The following is a 19,215-nucleotide window of genomic DNA, read 5'->3' on the forward strand; positions in this document are numbered from 1 at the left end:
ATCAGAACGCCTTTGACATGTTATTTCTGTCCCCACATACACAACTCAGTTGGAAATTGCTATCCTGGTTGACAAGATCATCATGGACTCATATCACCACTGCTTCTTTGATGATCGAGTACCGTAACCCCTTCTATTCAAAAATCAAACATACACTGACGGCAAAAAATCGCAGCACCAAAAAATTAGTGTGGAGTAATGAAGTTTCGGTAATACGTTTATCTAGGTGACATACACTCCTGGAAATTGAAATAAGAACACCGTGAATTCATTGTCCCAGGAAGGGGAAACTTTGACACATTCCTGGGGTCAGATACATCACATGATCACACTGACAGAACCACAGGCACATAGACACAGGCAACAGAGCATGCACAATGTCGGCACCACCTTTCGCAGCAATGCAGGCTGCTATTCTCCCATGGAGACGATCGTAGAGATGCTGGATGGAGTCCTGTGGAACGGCTTGCCATGCCATTTCCACCTGGCGCCTCAGTTGGACCAGCGTTCGTGCTGGACGTGCAGACCGCCTGAGACGACGCTTCATCCAGTCCCAAACATGCTTAATGGGGGACAGATCCGGAGATCTTGCTGGCCAGGGTAGTTGACTTACACCTTCTAGAGCACGTTGGGTGGCACGGGATACATGCGGACGTGCATTGTCCTGTTGGAACAGCAAGTTCCCTTGCCGGTCTTGGAATGGTAGAACGATGGGTTCGATGACGGTTTGGATGTACCGTGCACTATTCAGTGTCCCCTCGACGATCACCAGTGGTGTACGGCCAGTGTAGGAGATGGCTCCCCACACCATGATGCCGGGTGTTGGTCCTGTGTGCCTCGGTCGTATGCAGTCCTGATTGTGGCGCTCACCTGCACGGCGCCAAACACGCATACGACCATCATTGGCACCAAGGCAGAAGCGACTCTCATCGCTGAAGACGACACGTCTCCATTCGTCCCTCCATTCATGCCTTTCGCGACACCACTGGAGGGGGGCGCACGATGTTGGGGCGTGAGCGGAAGACGGCATAACGGTGTGCGGGACCGTAGCCCAGCTTCATGGAGACGGTTGCGAATGGTCCTCGCCGATACCCCAGGAGCAACTGTGTCCCTAATTTGCTGGGAAGTGGCGGTGCGGTCCCCTACGGCACTGCGTAGGATCCTACGGTCTTGGCGTGCATCCGTGCGTCGCTGCGGTCCGGTCCCAGGTCGACGGGCACGTGCACCTTCCGCCGACCACTGGCGACAACATCGATGTACTGTGGAGACCTCACTCCCCACGTGTTGAGCAATTCGGCGGTATGTCCACCCGGCCTCCCGCATGCCCACTATACGCCCTCGCTCAAAGTCCGTCAACTGCACATACGGTTCACGTCCACACTGTCGCGGCATTCTACCAGTGTTAAAGACTGCGATGGAGCTCCGTATGCCACGGCAAACTGGCTGACACTGACGGCGGCGGTGCACAAATGCTGCGCAGCTAGCGCCATTCGACGGCCAACACCGCGGTTTCTGGTGTGTCCGCTGTGCCGTGCGTGTGATCATTGCTTGTACAGCCCTCTCGCAGTGTCCGGAGCAAGTATGGTGGGTCTGACACACCGGTGTCAATGTGTTCTTTTTTCCATTTCCAGGAGTGTATTTAACACTGAAAGATCACAGGTTAATGTAAGTGCGAGATAAGCCATTGCAAATCTGAAATGTGCTACGTTAGTAACCAACGTAACCGCAAAATGTTGAATGTAAGCATGCATACGTGCATGAGTTGTGCTGCATATGTGACAGATGTCAGTTTGTCGGATGCAGTTCTTTGCCTGTTGCACCTGGTAGATCAATACAGGGACGGTTAATGCTGTTTATGTATAACGCTGGAGTTTTCATCCGATGACGTCCCTTATGTCGACACTCTGTAGAACATGGTGGGTTTCAACAGCGGTATGTGGGCCAGTGTTATCCTGTTTCAAAACCTCCCTAGACTCTTATTCATGAACGGCAGCAGAGCAGATCGAATCATCAGACTGACGTACACATTTGCAGTCAGGATGCGTGGGATAACCACCAGAGTGCTCCTGCTGTCATAGAGTGATTCAGGTGTGCCGCAGGGGAGTGTCGTAGGACCGTTGCTATTCACAATATACATAAACGACCTTGTGGATAACATCGGAAGTTCACTGAGGCTTTTTGCGGATGATGCTGTGGTATATCGAGAGGTTGTAACAATGGAAAATTGTACTGAAATGCAGGAGGATCTGCAACGAATTGACTCATGGTGCAGAGAATGGCAACTGAATCTAAATGTAGACAAGTGTAATGTGCTGCGATTAAATAGAAAGAAAGATCCTTTATCATGTAGCTACAATATAGCAGGTCAGCAACTGGAAGCAGTTAATTCCATAAATTATCTAGGAGTAGGCATTAGGAGTGATTTAAAATGGAATGATCATATAAAGTTGATCGTCGGTAAAGCAGATGGCAGACTGAGATTCATTGGAAGATTCCTAAGGAAATGCAATCCGAAAACAAAGGAAGTAGGTTACAGTACACTTGTTCGCCCACTGCTTGAATATTGCTCACCAGTGTGGGATCCGTACCAGATAGGGTTGATAGAAGAGATAGAGAAGATCCAACGGAGAGCAGCGCGCTTCGTTACAGGATCATTTAGTAATCGCGAAAGCGTTACGGAGATGATAAACTCCAGTGGAAGACTTTGCAGGACAGACGCTCAGTAGCTCGTTACGGACTTTTGTTGAAGTTTCGAGAACATACCTTCGGCGAGGAGACAAGCAGTATATTGTCCCCTCCTACGTATATCTCGCGAAGAGACCATGAGGATAAAATCGCCGACATTAGAGCCCACACAGAGGCATACCGACAAACTTTCTTTCCACGAACAATACGAGACTGGAACAGAAGGGAGAACCGATAGAGGCACTCAAAGTACCCTCCGCCGCTCACCGTCAGGTGGCTTGCGGAGTATGGATGTAGATGTAGATGTAGATAAGCGCAGCCCCGAATCCTCCCGCGGTCAGAAAAATTGTATCGAATCCTCCCAAGCCCGCAAGGGTCTGAAAAACGATGGGACCGAATCCTCCCGTTTGAAGCAGATAGCAGTTCTAAACGTTACTAATACTCCAAGCAGGCCAATGAAAGCGTATGAAGTTACAGTAGAAAATGTAACAAATTTTCGCGTGTATTGTATGTTTAAAAGTTTTATCTTTTATGTTATTGAGATAAAGTCCAGCCGGCATAGCGCCAGCGACTAAGTCCCGCTCAAGAACACGCGCAAAGCGTGCGTGAGTGAATCTATATTTTTTGTTTAAAACATGGGAGGGGCAGGGGAAGGAGATAAGGAACATGGCAGAGATAATTATATTATTGTCTATAATACAACATACAATGTGTCAGTTTGGGAGGATTCGGTCCTGTTACCTGCTTACCTACCCAGATTCGGGAGGATTAGGGGCTGCGTCCGTTGTCATACGAAATCGCTTCCCAGATCAGGACTGCAGTCGTGGCTCAAGTGTGTCTAGCACACAGACAGATTGGTTACAGAACCTGTACAGGCCACCTCCTAACCAACACACGGCCATAATTGGCAGAAACGGCTTCCATCAGTAAACACAACAGCTCTCCACCCTGCCCTCCTGTTTGCTCAGGCCGGCCGGAGTGGCCGAGCCGTTCTAGGCGCTACAGTCTGGAGCCGCGCGACCACTACGGTCGCAGGTTCGAATCCTACCTCGGGCATGGGTGTGTGTGGTGTCCTTAGGTTAGTTAGGTTTAAGTAGTTCTAAGTTCTAGGGGACTGATGACCTCAGAAGTTAAGTCCCATAGTGCTCAGAGCCATTTGAACCATTTGTTTGCTCTCGCTAGACACCACTGAATCCGCAAATGGCGGTGATTTGGAGTCCGTGGAAAGAACGCTACAGTGCGTCTGGCTTGGAGTTGCCCTTGAAGTAACCGATTTATTACAGTTCGTTGTGTCACTGTGGTGTCAACTGCTACTCAGCTTGCTGCTGCAGATGAAGTACGATGCGCCAGAGACATACGCGAAACACGATGGCCGTCCGGAGCCTAGTCTTCTGACGACCGTACATTCTCGTGGCAACTGCTGCCAGAAATCGCGTACAGTGGCTACATTCCTGCCACGTCTCCCTGCAGTATCGAGGAAGGAACATTCAGCTTCTCGTAACCCTATTACACGACCTCGCTCAAATTCAGTGAGGTGTTGATAACGGCTTCTTTGCCGTCTCAACGGCATTCTTGACTAATACCAACCCACAACGTCGAATCTCAAAGGTGACATGCGCTCGCGACCGTTACAGCGTTTGCCTTAAAGCAAAGCGAATTTACATCCTCATAGTGGCGCTACTGGCGCCACTCTTATGCGACTGGCGCTAAATCTAAATAGACATAATGTTTCATATGTACACTACTGGCCATTAAAATTGCTACACCACGAAGATGACGTGCTACAGACGCAAAATTTAACAGACAGGAAGAAGATGCTCTGATATGCAAATGATTTGGTTTTTAGAGCATGCACACAACTTTGGTGCTGGTGCCGACACCTACAACGTGCTGACATGAGGAAAGTTTCCAACCGATTTCTCATACACAAACATCAGTTGACCGGCGTTGCCTGGTGAAACGTTGTGGTGATGCCTCGTGTGCGGAGGAGAAATGCGTACCATCACGTTTCCGACTTTGATAAAGGTCGGATTGTAGCCTATCGCGATTGCGGTTTATCGTATCGCGACATGGCTGCTCGCTTTGGTCGAGATCCAATGACTGTTAGCATAATATGGAATCGGTGGGTTCAGGAGGGTAATACGGAACGCCGTGCTGGATCCCAACGGCCTCGTATCACGAGCAGTCGAGATGACAGGCATCATATCCGCATGGCTGTAACGGATCGTGCAGCCACGTCTCGATCCATGAGTCAACAGATGGGGACGTTGGCAAGACAACAACCATCTGCACGAACAGTTCGACGACGTTTGCAGAAGCATGGACTATCAGCTCGGAGACCATGGCTGCGGTTACCCTCAACGCTTCATCACAGACAGGAGCGCCTGTGATGGTGTACTCAACGACGAACCTGGCTGCACGAATGGCAAAACGTAAATTTTTCGGATGAATCCAGGTTCTGTTTACAGCATCATGATGGTCGCATCCGTGTTAGGCGACATCGCGGTGAACGCCCATTGTAAGCGTGTATTCTTCATCGCCATACTGGCGTATCATCCGGCGTGATTGTATGGGGTGTCATTGGTTACACGTCTCGGTCACCTCTTGTTTGCATTGACGGCACTTTGAACAGTGGACGTTACATTTCAGATGTGTTACGACCCGTAGCTCTACCCTTCATTCGATCCCTGCGAAACTCTACATTTCAGCTGGATAATGCACGACCGCATGGTGCAGGTCCCGTACGGGCCTTTGTGGATACAGAAAATGTTCGACTGCTGGCCTGGCCAGCACATTCCCAGATCTCTCCCCAATTGAAAACGTCTGGTCAATGATGGCAGAGCAACTGGCTCGTCACAATACGCCAGTCACTACTCTTGATGAACTGTGGTATCGTGCTGAAGCTGCATGGGCAGCTGTACCTGTACACGCCATCCAAGCTCTGTTTGACTCAATGCCCAGGCGTATCAAGGCCGTTATTACGGCCAGAGGTGGTAGTTCAGTCAGTGTATGACGGTTTAGGCTGTGTCCTGCCCCTGCAGATTTGTCCGTTTGGCCGGAGTGAAAGTTTCTCACATGCTCTGAGCGGCGCTGCTGAACACACAGTTGCGTCTGACCAATCTATTACTTGCAACATTCGCAGCTGATGCTGTAGATTCAAAGTGTTCCTTGTTCAAAATGGTTCAAATGGCTCTCAGCACTATGGGACTTAGCATCTGAGGTCATCAGTCCCCTAGAACTTAGAACTACTTAAACCTAACTAACCTAAGGATACAACACACATCCATGCCCGAGGCAGGATTCGAACCTGCGACCGTAGCAGCAGCGCGGTTCCGGACGAAAGCGCCTAGAACCGCTCGGCCACAGCGGCCGGCAAAATGTTCGTAGTCCTGGTTTGTTTTTCACTGAGCCAAGCGTATTTTTTATTTTAGCTGATGAGTGGAAAATATTTTTGATGTTGTTGTTCTCCAGTATCCTGGCAATCTTGGCTATGGGTGGCCTCGAATACGGAAGGAACACCAGACATTCTGTCTTCTTCCGGACCGCCTTCTTTCTTCTTGCTCGGCAGATGCTGCGACTCGGCCAGACGCAACGGTGTCTTTAGTAGCGCCGCTCAGAACATGTGAGAAGCGTGCACCCCGGCCAAACGGACAAATCTGCAGTGGCAGAGTACATACAGCCTCAACAAAGGTCATATGTTTGATGTTGAACAGACAGAGGTGTTGTGCCAGACGAACAGGTTCTGGTACTCGCTTATCTAAGAGGTACTAGTGATTTTGTCAACAGGGATGGTTTCAAGCTGAGCTCTGTATATGATGCAGCGCTAGCGAGAATAGGTGAAGAGCGCTCTGGTGTGAAATCGGTGAAGGCAGCGGATGGAATAGACAGGCAGCACCAGGTCCTTCCAACGCGCTGGGAGTTACCCATCTCCACCGTTCTCAACTGCTCAACGCCCCCCCCCCCCCTCCGCCTTCCCCCGCACCAACCATCGTCCATCGTCCATGACGCCCCTTCCGGAGGCGTGTGGTTGGCCCAGCCGTTGTAGACGAGGCGCGGGCCATAGTGGCCGAGCGGTTCTAGGCGCTACAGTCTGGAACCACGCACCCGCTTCGGTCACAGGTTCGAATCCTGCCTCGGGCATGGATGTGTGTGATGTCCTTAGATTAGTTAGGTTTAAGTAGTTCTAAGTTCTAGGGGACTGATGACCTCAGAAGTTAAGTCCCATAGTGCTCAGAGCCATTTGAACCATTTGTAGGCGAGGCAGAGGAGCCTACGGTACAGCGTCTATAAATATACCATCCATACTTGAACTCGACACTTTGCCAGAAGATGACGAGAAAGAAACCTGTCGAAACGTTGTCACAGAACGACAGCTTGACTTGGTTGATACCCCGAGAAAACTTCGTCACTGTGGTGTGTGTTAAGTGGCTCCATTCAGTCCATGCTAGGAATTCCGGCAAATTCCTTAACCGGAGGGATTTATGCAGGCTGCCAATAATACAATTAATGGTGAAAGGAAGGAAATAACTTCCCTGCAGTTCATCAATTCGCCCCCAAGTGATTACAATACATTGTACATGTGTTTACAATACGCTGCCAAGGTTAGCCAGCAGGAAGATGTAAACAATTTCTTCTATTACTTCCAACAACCGTTGTTCATAAAGGCTCGTGAAGTCCAGTTTGGGATAATTACCGTGAAATTGGAAGCATTTAATGCACTCATGTGCTTCATGGGGTGCATTGGTCATACGATAGAAAGGTCTGGGCTGAAAGAAGTGTTAAGCCTAGGTTATGCTGCAAATTCAGTTTACAGTTTGCCACTGGATATATTTTTACCAGAGATGTTCTAGGACACGTATTTCTTGTTAAGCGGTTGTACAGGATAACTGACAATTATTTTCCTGTCTACTAGTGCACAACAGTGTGCGGAGGTTTATGTAGGTTCCGTTCATATCTTAGTATTATTAATAATTAATATCAGTGTTCCATGTAATGTTAACACATTTTGTGAAGAATGCGCTCCCCGGCATGCCGGCACAGTGCGACATCACTGATTTACAATGCGCAGTGAGAAAAGACCAGCAAAACAGTGAAACAGCGTTCAGTTGTTTTCTGTGACGTAGCAGAGTAGAGAGAGTATGACTCCATCTCTAGCTCTTCAGTAAGCTGACGTTCAAAGGAGAGAAGTGCTCGACCACTTTCGAACTACCTACCTTGCCCCAAGATCCATCCTCCAGCATCCCCTTACCACCTGACACATCCCTAGGACACAGTTTATTATTTATTGCGGCTCTACTGCCCCTAGATGTGGTTCAGACATCTAATATTTGGTGTTAACCCACTTCATTTAACAATAAACATAATTTTATGCCATTAAAACAGCATTAATTTGGTACTGGTAGAGATCGCGGGTTTTGAGTCATTCAAGAATAATACACAAAAAATGCCGTCTGTACTTTCCCTACACCCACACTTACACGCCACCGGTCAGGATTTTTAGTATGTTCTTCATGGCACTCCATCCTATCACTGCACCGACATTTGCGACAGCACGAGCAATTTTTCCTCTTTTTCCTTCGATGACTGAGCTGTAAGACGTTAGGGGGCAGTTGCGTGGTCAGTTCCCACTTTTGCGTTCCAGCCAGACACGAGCGAAGCCGAAACTGCCCACCATTCATCCTCGATTTAAGACAGACTGGTAGGGTGGTGCGTATCGTAAGATGCAGTGACGCACGATTTGTTCCAGCCTTGGCGTGAAATACTGATATTTTTCACACCTATCTCTAGGATGTAGCCCTTAACACGAATCGCAAACGGCTTCTTTGCTCTCAGACAGTTTTCAAAACGTTGCTCCTTGGGTGGACGAGCTATGGTACGGAGTACAGATGATTGCGGTAGTGAATACATTTTATACTTTTGCTGCACCATGAGAAGTTACTTACTTCAATAGGACTGCACCAATTACCATTCTCGAAAGAGAGATTTCATAGCTACTAATTTTACATGATGTTGTTGTGAATTTCTGCAGCTAAGTGGTGTCATAGTCCTTCTCAAAGTCAAAAAAAATATGTATTTGGTGGGTCTACACAGGAAAGGAAAGTCTTTAATCTAGCCGCCTCCAGCAGAGTTTCGATAGGATTGGGCCAGTTGCCAGTCTGGAAAGAGAGGTTTCATGGTTACTGAAGTTGTGAATTCGTCACATAGATCATATATGATAATTTGATACTGAATGACTTCTTTCTTAAAGGATTCCTGAACTTGAAGCGGGCTACGCATACTGTCTTAATTGACACACTGACAGTTTTTTAATCGTATATATATATGTCTGATTGTGTCTGCTGCGGATGGATGTGTGTGTGTGTGTGTGTGTGTGTGTGTGTGTGTGTGTGTGAGTGTGTGTGTGTGTGCGCGGGCGCGCGCGCGCGCGAGTGTATACCTGTCCCTTTTTCCCCCTAAGGTAAGTCTTTCCGCTCCCGGGATTGGAATGACTCCTTACCCTCTCCCTTAAAACCCACATCCTTTCGTCCTTCCCTCTTTCCTGATGAAGCAACCGTGGGTCGCGAAAGCTTGAATTTTGTGTTTGTGTTTGTTGTTGTCTCTATCAACGTACCAAAGCTTTCGTTTGGTAAGTTACATCATCTTTGTTATATATATATTTGAAATTCGAGTCACAGAAATATTATTAATAGTTTCGACTTCTTAGCAAGTTATTATCAGATGATGTACGTACCAATAAACCACAATAAATTCCTGAGCTTAAAGTAAAGATTCAAGATGTAATTGCTAAAGTAGTAGTGTGGTTGTTTAAGATTTTACTGGAGGAGCGAGAATGTACCAATAGAGTTGAGTGTGCCAAGATTTGAGTAATATCGTTGTTCTCAGTTAATCACAAACTAGGCACAATGCCATGAAATATGTGTAAAAAATTCTTGGTTTTTCGAATTTTGGGAAATTGTCTTTTTTGTATAATCAATATCAACTAGCAAACGTTTGACAGGTACCGGCATCGGTGGATGCAACAGAGAAAATCGTGACGCGAATTTCGCATGTTCAGCGAACTATGTTTGGAGACATGTGGGTGCTTGATGACCGGATGGTCCACAGTGATACAGCCTACACAAAACAGTCACTGTGTGCTCATACCGATAATACCTACTTTACAGAACCAGCTGGGTAAGTAGCATAACCTTACTGAGTCGGTTGTATAACAAGCATTCACACCTTAAGAATTTGATGGTCATTTCCGTTAGTTTTTTTAGCATGTGAAACGTTTTCATGTAGACTAAAGTAGCACAATACTTGGTAGTAACATTAATAATAATCTTTGGACATCAAAATTGTCATTAACAAGTTCCACGTGTGTGATTAATATTTATACATGTTACCCATTAATACACAAGTGCCGGCCGGAGTGGCCGTGCGGTTCTAGGCGCTACAGTCTGGAGCCGAGCGACCGCTACGGTCCCAGGTTCGAATCCTGCCTCGGGCATGGGTGTGTGTGATGTCCTTAGGTTAGTTAGGTTTAATTAGTTCTAAGTTCTAGGCGACTGATGACCTCAGAAGTTAAGTCGCATAGTGCTCAGAGCCAATACACAAGTAAGGAAATAATGTGATCGTGTGGGGCGACAGGTGGATAAATCGTCGCCGCACTTACAAGAGCCTGAAAACTATTTTTGTGGTCAGCCAGAAAGCGATGGCGATCATACTGACCATAATTTCCAGTCTGCAAGTCGACATTATTTTTGTGCCCTCTGAAAGAAAGTGTTCCTACTTGCTGTTTACTCAGCGGGATCAGGAAGTATGATTATAAATTAAAAAGTATTGAGTTCTAGCTGAGTGATATGTTCATTAAAAGTTAACATTCACAAACTTAATAATATTCCTGACAATAATAATAATAATAATAATTCCCGTGGAGGCCCGTGAAAAGAATAGGCCTCCGGTATGTTCTGCCAGTCGTAAAAGGCGACGAAAAGAACAAACCACTAATAGGGCTAACCCCCCCCCCCCCTTTTAGTGTGATTAGTTGGTTTAGGACAGAACTAAAGAAGCCTCGGACAAGCGCCGTCATGGTTGGGAACGACGCTTGAACCCTATGCCCGCCCACAATGGTAACGACGCTGCTAGCCAACTGGAAAATGATTCAAATCCAAATAGAGGTGTTTTGCAGGATATGCTTCCTGCAACCACCCTAGAAGGAAAACAAAGACAAAGGATGAGATGGTCAGATGAAGTTAATCGACACCTCATGTTCTGTTATTACCAAGCAACAAACCTAGGAACCAACACAACTGGATACAGATCACAAGTATACACAACATTTATTACCAGATACCCAGAATTAAAATTTTTAACAGAACAACGACTAGCTGATCAGAACCGTGTAATAATCAAAAATAACAGGATACCACAATCAGAATTAGAAAACATCAAACAACCCACAAAACCAGCATGGCAACACAGGCGACAGATCAGAATAGAAAAACTGAGAAAAGACATCGGACAGCTAACACAATTTATAAGAAATGAAATGTCAGAAAAAAAACGAAAAAGGTTAGGTAAAATCTCACAACAAGAAGTGATAGAGCAATTAGATGAAAAGAAGCAGAAATTACAAGCATTGGCCAGACGACTTAGAAGATACAAAAAAAGTGAAAATAGAAGGAAACAAAACCAAACATTCAACACAAACCAAAAGAAATTTTACCAGACAATAGATAACACACACATTAAAATAGACAATCCACCAAACATAACAGACATGGAACACTTCTGGAGCAACATATGGTCAAACCCGGTACAACATAACAGGCATGCACGGTGGATACAAGCAGAAACAGATACGTACAAGATGATACCACAAATGCCTGAAGTGATAATTTTGCAACATGAAGTCACCCAAGCAATTAATTCTACTCACAATTGGAAAGCCCCTGGAAAAGATAAAATAGCTAATTTCTGGCTAAAGATATTCACCTCAACACATTCACATCTAACTAAATTATTTAACAGTTACATTGCAGACCCATACACATTCCCTGATACACTTACACATGGAATAACTTATCTGAAACATAAAGATCAAGCAGACACAGCAAACCCAGCTAAATATCGCCCCATAACATGCCTACCAACAATATACAAAATATTAACTTCCGTCATTACACAGAAATTAATGACACATACAACACAGAACAAAATTATAAATGAAGAACAAAAAGGCTGTTGCAAAGGAGCACGAGGATGTAAAGAGCAACTGATAATAGATGCAGAGGTGACATATCAAGCTAAAACTAAACAAAGGTCGCTACACTACGCATACATTGATTACCAAAAAGCTTTTGATAGTGTACCCCACTCATGGTTACTACAGATATTGGAAATATACAAAGTAGATCCTAAATTGATACAGTTCCTAAACATAGTAATGAAAAATTGGAAAACCACACTTAATATACAAACAAATTCAAATAATATCACATCACAGCCAATACAGATTAAGTGTGGAATATACCAAGGAGACTCATTAAGTCCTTTCTGGTTCTGCCTTGCCCTGAACCCACTATCCAACATGCTAAATAATACAAATTATGGATACAATATTACTGGAACATACCCACACAAAATCACACATCTGCTATACATGGATGATCTAAAACTACTGGCAGCAACAAATCAACAACTCAACCAATTACTAAAGATAACAGAAGTATTCAGCAATGATATAAATATGGCTTTTGGAACAGACAAAAGTAAGAAAAATAGCATAGTCAAGAGAAAACACACTAAACAAGAAGATTACATATTGGATAACCACAGCGACTGCACAGAAGCGATGGAAAAAACAGATGCCTATAAATATCTAGGATACAGACAAAAAATAGGAATAGATAATTCAAATATTAAAGAAGAACTAAAAGAAAAATATAGACAAAGACTACGGTAACAAAAATACTGAAAACAGAATTGACAGCAAGAAACAAGACAAAAACTATAAATACTTATGCTATACCAATATTGACCTACTCATTTGGAGTAGTGAAATGGAGTAACACAGACCTAGAAGCACTCAATACACTTACACGATCACAATGCCACAAATATAGAATACATCACATACATTCAGCAACAGAAAGATTCACATTAAGCAGAAAGGAAGGAGGAAGGGGATTTATCGACATAAAAAACCTACATTATGGACAGGTAGACAATTTAAGAAAATTCTTTATAGAACAGGCAGAAACTAGCAAAATACACAAAGCAATCATGCATATAAATACTTCGGCTACACCATTGCAATTTCATACCCACTTCTACAACCATTTAGATCACATAACATCAACAGATACGAAGAAAGTAAATTGGAAAAAGAAAACACTACATGGCAAGCACCCGTATCATCTATAACAGCCACACATCGATCAAGACGCATCCAACACATGGCTACGAAAAGGCAATATAATGAGACGGAAGGATTCATGATTGCAATACAGGATCAAACAATAAACACCAGATATTACAGCAATCATATTATTAAAGATCCCAATACCACTACAGATAAATGCAGACTTTGCAAACAACAAATGGAAACAGTAGATCACATAACAAGCAGATGTACAATACTAGCAGATACAGAATATCCCAGAAGACATGACAATGTAGCAAAAATAATACATCAAAAACTTGCCATACAACTTAAACTAATAAAACAACATGTTCCCACATACAAGTATGCACCACAAAATGTACTGGAGAATGATGAATACAAATTATACTGGAACAGAACCATTACAACAGATAAAACAACACCACATAACAAACCTGACATCATACTCACCAATAAAAAGAAGAAATCAACACAACTAATCGAAATATCCATACCCAATACAACAAATATACAGAAGAAAACAGGAGAAAAAATTGAAAAATACATCCAACTGGCTGAGGAAGTCAAGGACATGTGGCATCAGAATAAAGTTGACATCATACCAACTATACTATCAATTACAGGAGTCATACCACACAATATCCAGCAGTACATCAACGCAATACAGCTACATCCAAACTTATATATACAACTACAGGAATCTGTAATCATTGATACATGTTCAATTACCCGAAAGTTCCTAAATGCAATGTAACATATACCGTACAGTTAAAAGGAAGTCACGCTTGATCAAGGTCCGCGTCACTTTCCATTTTTAACCAGACCTAAGGTCTGAGGAAGGAAAGAAGAAAATAATAATAATAATAATAATAATAATAATAATAATAATAATAATAATAATGTTCCTTTCAGAAACAGCACCATTATCAGTTCAGGGGCGACCCCTGTAAAATGGTCTATTGCCCTGACTTCTAAGCATCAAAGTTAATTGCTCGCCACAAAAGTGGAAAATAATCTCACCACTTGCCACGCAGTTTTATCAATATTCTGGGCGCCACACGAAGAGAGACTGCCGTGAATTCTAAGCGATCCAGGGAGGTGTGCTGCCCTCGCGATATCACTTCCTACTTTTACCGAAACACTTTTGGTAGCTGCCTGGCTGTGACGTCATTCGAGGCACAGCGTATGCCGTCGTTTGACTGACGAGGAGAGACTGATAGCTGGGTGCGAAGTGTCTCTCTGACTACCTCTCTGGCGCAGCGGACAGTCGAACTGAACATCTGCTAGGCACAAGTAGCAGCATCTAAATGCGAAATTGTTAAGGCTTTCGTGGCCACTTGTTGACAGACTGTCTATTGGCTTCTGTCTCAGGTTCTTCGGCTGACGTTCATCTGATGTTTTTACTGACGTTTCGCCAGCACGAGTGGCTGGCATTGTCAAAGCTTCACCCTCCATTGCCGGTGGGGAACTGGAGCCGAGAACGCGGCCGCAGACTTCGGGTAAACGGATTCTGGCTTCCCGTATTGCAGTGAACGACCGTCGCAGGTAGCAAGAGGAGAACCGCACCGGAAATGACCGCGGCGAAGCCCTTGGACGTTGGCGCGCCAGGTACATATAGTCTGCGGCCGCGAGCTCGGCTCCACGCCACACGACCGTTCAAATCCTTACCAAGGTGCTGACGGCCGTCACTACACTCGTCACCCAGCTCATGAGCGCCGAACCCGGGCAATACTGGGGTGTCATACACACTGCCATCACAACACTCTTTCACACTCTTACATGAATAACATACCACACCCGGCCCGTAACGCAAGCCCACACACACTATCACAGATCCTGTTCTGGAATGCAGACTCGATTCACAACAAAAGGGCAGAATTTGACGTGTTCATGGAGGCAAAGGAATCCTTGTCGCGCTACTGAGCGAGACTAAGCTTAAACCGCACAAACAATTAAACTTTCCTGGCTACTGCGTCTATCGTACCGACCGACCGGGCGACGCCGTGGCAGGTGGAACTGCAATCGTTGTACACAAAGACATTGAGCACACAAACAGAGAGCTCCCTGAACTGGAAAAAATCGAGGCTACGGCCGTCAGAGTCAAGTTCAACGGAGCCTACACCACACTGATATCGGTATACAACAGTCCTGCAGGCATCTCAACACGCGATATCAGCACACTACTCAACATCTCACCGCGAGTAATAGTCGCTGGAGATCTGAACACAGAACACCCAGAATGGAATTCACGCATACGAAATCCCAACGGCAAAAAACTGTATGAACATTCATTAGGCAGAAACTACATTATACTAGCGCCGGCTGAACCGACGCACATTCCCTATTAGAGGGGACACAGGCCAGACGTGTTAGACATGGCCCTCATCAAGGGCATTACATCGACACTCAACGTTGCCGTTGAAAACGATCTACCCTCAGACCACCAAACTGTAATACTATACATTGAGGAAACACTGCAGTACATGGAACAACGCAGGATGTTGGACTACGGGCGTGCGAATTGGACATTGTTCAAGGAAACGCTCGATAGCCACATCCCACCCATACACGAAATTAACGAAACAGCACAAATTGACGAGGCAGTAGAAACTCTCACTAACGCCGTCCAGGACGCAATGGCGGGCACCATACCTGATCGTACATCACAACAACACAGTGCGACCCTGCCCTAGGAAATCCTGGGCCTAATCTCAATGAGGAATCGCCTCAGGAGACAATGGCACGGCATCAGGCGTCAGTACTTCAAACGACACATTAACATGCTACAGGGCATCATACACGACAAAATACAAAACACATAGAACACAACAGTGGAACCAAAAACTGGAAGGGCTGAACACCGCGCGACCTGGCGTGTGGCAACTAGCCCGACACTTCACCAGGGAGAAAATGTACACCCCAACGCTTCAAGGGCCTGATGGACCTGCATACTCAGAGGAAGAGAAAGCAGAACTAATGGCCCGCACACTCGCAGCGTCATCACACCGAACCTGGTACCGTCAGATCCAATGTTCACACTTGCTACTGACCAGGAGGTTACACGCATTTTAGCCCAACCATCGCGCGACGACATTCGACATGCTAGCACAGCCGGAGTCTCCTGGGCTATAATGCATTCCGCTGCTAGGAAAGCCCCTGGTCATGATGGCATTCAAAACCGTGCCCTCCAGGAGTTCACGGATAAAGCCACTGAATACCTAACACACATAACGAATGCCATACTAAAACACCAACACTTCCCCACCTTTTGGAAGACGGCCAAGGTCCGGATGTTCAGGAAGTCGGGGAAAGACCACAGCCACCCACAAAATTACCGACCCATCAGCCTTCTGAGTTCGTTCAGCAAGATTGTTGAGAAGGTGATTCTCAAAGGCATCACTAGGCACTGCATAGCAAATGACATCCTGAGATCGGAGCAATTCGGCTTCAGGAATCACCACTCCACAACACAACAATTCTTACGGGTCATTGAACATATAACACATGGCTTCAACACAAACAAAGCAACAGGGGCGGTGTTCCTGGACATCGAAAAGGCTTTCGACCGTCTATGGCACAACGGCCTCATTCGCAAACTCAGCGACGCAGGATTCCCCGACGGGGTGGTGCGTCTAATACATTCATTCCTCACAGACAGGAGTTTCAACACTGACGTGCAGGAAAAACATTCAACACGACACATTATACATGCGGGAGTACCTCAGGGAAGCATCCTAGGGCCCCTACTGTTTAACTTCTAGGTAAACGATCTCCCAACCACACACAACACAGCGATGGCAATCTACGCGGATGACACAGCCATCCTCGCGCAATATTGGAAACCATCAATCATTACGTCACGCTTACAGACTGCACTCAGCGGCTGAGCCTTGGTTGGAGAAATGGCGTGTTAGAGTAAACGTCGACAAGTGCGAAGCCGTTCTGTTCACTAGAAGACCGAAGCAACTGAGCAAACACCGATACTGCAGACCAATAACTCTACATGCACACCCAATACGTTTCCGTGAGAAAGTCAAATACCTCTGTGTCTGGCTGGACCGGAAACTACTCTGGGGGGACCACATAAAACACATGACCAACCGAGCAAGCGCGAGGCTCAAAGAGCTCTACCCTATGCTCAACAGGCGTATTACACTGAACAGAAGGGTGTCGAGGTCCATGTACATGACACTTATTCGACCCCTGATGACGTACGCAACTCCTGTATGGGGATACGCTGCGCCCACACACCTGCGCCGTCTGCAGCTCATACAAAACAAAGTACTCAAAATCATAAGCAATGCTCCACGATACACACGCATCGCGGACCTTCACCGGGAATACCGACTTGAGACTCTCACGGAGGTAATCCACAAACTCACCACAAGACTATACAGAAACTCCAGACATTCGCAGTACCCGTTTATTTTGAATCTGGGTAACTACGACCACAACTATAGATGGAAACATAAAAGACCAAAAGACATACTTGTAAGGACCTAACATCTATGGCCAAGCACACGCAAACACAACGGTACAGGTGAGTCCCTGTTAATCAAGACGCCATTACTGGATATCCAGCTGGAACACACTGCCGAATAACTGGCACCACGCAGGGAAGCCGTCCCGTACACTGCATGCAGACAAGCTCCACACCCCCCCCCCCACCCCCCCACACTGTGAGATGATCTGTGGCCGATCTCCCACTACTATATAACGATCTTGATTGTTCCAGGAATGTAGCGACTGCAGCAACTGGGATAAATAACCGTCGCTTGCCACGGTAATAATGCATGATACCCATACTAACAAATCCAACCTTGCATGAACTATCGCAGCTAGTAAGCCACTACTGCTCTTACTACCCATCCCACTGTCGCAGAAATTTTTGTCCCACGGCACGAGCCTTGGCACTTTTTTCCCTCTGCTCTTCAAATTGCTACCCTCATTCGCGTTTCGTCCACTATCTATCGCCTGATCGTGTTAATGCGTAGTCTTACCCAGACGCACGGATAACATCACAGCCCAGCATCCTGTGATCCACTTATTAGATAACTAACATTTTGACGGAGGTGACTGTAGAACTTTTGGTCTGGTCACCACGTTGGTGCGGGCGTGGAGGGGCCCCATCTCTATTTAAAAAAGCTCGGCTCCAGTTCACCACCGGAAATGGAGGGTGAAGCTTTGGCAATGCCAGCCACTCGTACTGGCGAAACGTCAGTAAAAATATTAGATTAACGTCGGCCGAAGAACCCGAGACAGAAGCCAATAGGCAGTTTGTCAGCATCTAAATGGTCGCATTCTCGGACACGTATTATTTAATAACTTTGTCGAGTAACAATTTACAATCCTCATAATTCTTATATGAATAAAGCTAAGTTAGCTTTAGATACTGAAAAAGGTTTTAGCTTGACTGCATGTAAACTTTGCCAGCTAGAATTTGTAGAACGGAACAGATAGTAGAACGTGGTATCTGAACTACCTCTTTAAAAACTTCCTGGCAGATTAAAACTGTGTGCCCGAACGAGACTCGAACTCGGGACCTTTGCCTTTCGCGGGCAAGTGCTCTACCATCTGAGCTACCGTAGCACGACTCACGCCCGGTACTCACAGCTTTACTTCTGCCAGTATCTCGTCTCCTACCTTCCAAACTTTACAGAAGCTCTCCTGCGCAGCTAGTAAGCCACTACTGCTCTTACTACCCATCCCACTGTCGCAGAGATTTTTGTCCCACGGCACGAGCCTTGGCACTTTTTTCCCCTCTGCTCTTCAAATTGCTACCCTCATTCGCGTTTCGTCCACTGCGCTCCTGCGCAGGAGAGCTCCTGTAAAGTTTGGAAGGTTGGAGACGAGATACTGGCAGAAGTAAAGCTGTGAGTACCGAGCGTGAGTCGTGCTTCGGTAGCTCAGATGGTAGAGCACTTGCCCGCGAAAGGCAAAGGTCCCGAGTTCGAGTCTCGGTCGGGCACACAGTTTTTGAAGTGTTGGCAGAAGAGCCAACACCGTGTTGCTAGAGGAGGCCGAAATGCACGCGTTAAGCTCACGCAGACTGGCGTGAGGTCTGGAACAGTTAAGGGAATTTATAATAGCAAATAAAGTACGTAGTTGATGTAATACTTAACTTTAATCCATAATTGGTGTAC

At 45.9% G+C, this 19,215-nt stretch overlaps 1 protein-coding gene across 1 annotated transcript in view; it reads left to right on the plus strand.

Moving 5' to 3' along the window:
* Nucleotides 1-19,215, plus strand: part of LOC124722899 (trimethyllysine dioxygenase, mitochondrial) — a 488,590-nt gene that overhangs the window by 220,903 nt on the left and 248,472 nt on the right. The window contains exon 6 of the mRNA XM_047248039.1: nucleotides 9,683-9,858. Within this exon, the coding sequence (XP_047103995.1) occupies nucleotides 9,683-9,858 (176 nt within the window). The remainder of the gene's footprint in view (nucleotides 1-9,682; nucleotides 9,859-19,215) is intronic.

This window comes from Schistocerca piceifrons, chromosome X, assembly GCF_021461385.2.
Source record: "Schistocerca piceifrons isolate TAMUIC-IGC-003096 chromosome X, iqSchPice1.1, whole genome shotgun sequence".
In the NCBI taxonomy this organism is placed as follows: domain Eukaryota; kingdom Metazoa; phylum Arthropoda; class Insecta; order Orthoptera; family Acrididae; genus Schistocerca; species Schistocerca piceifrons.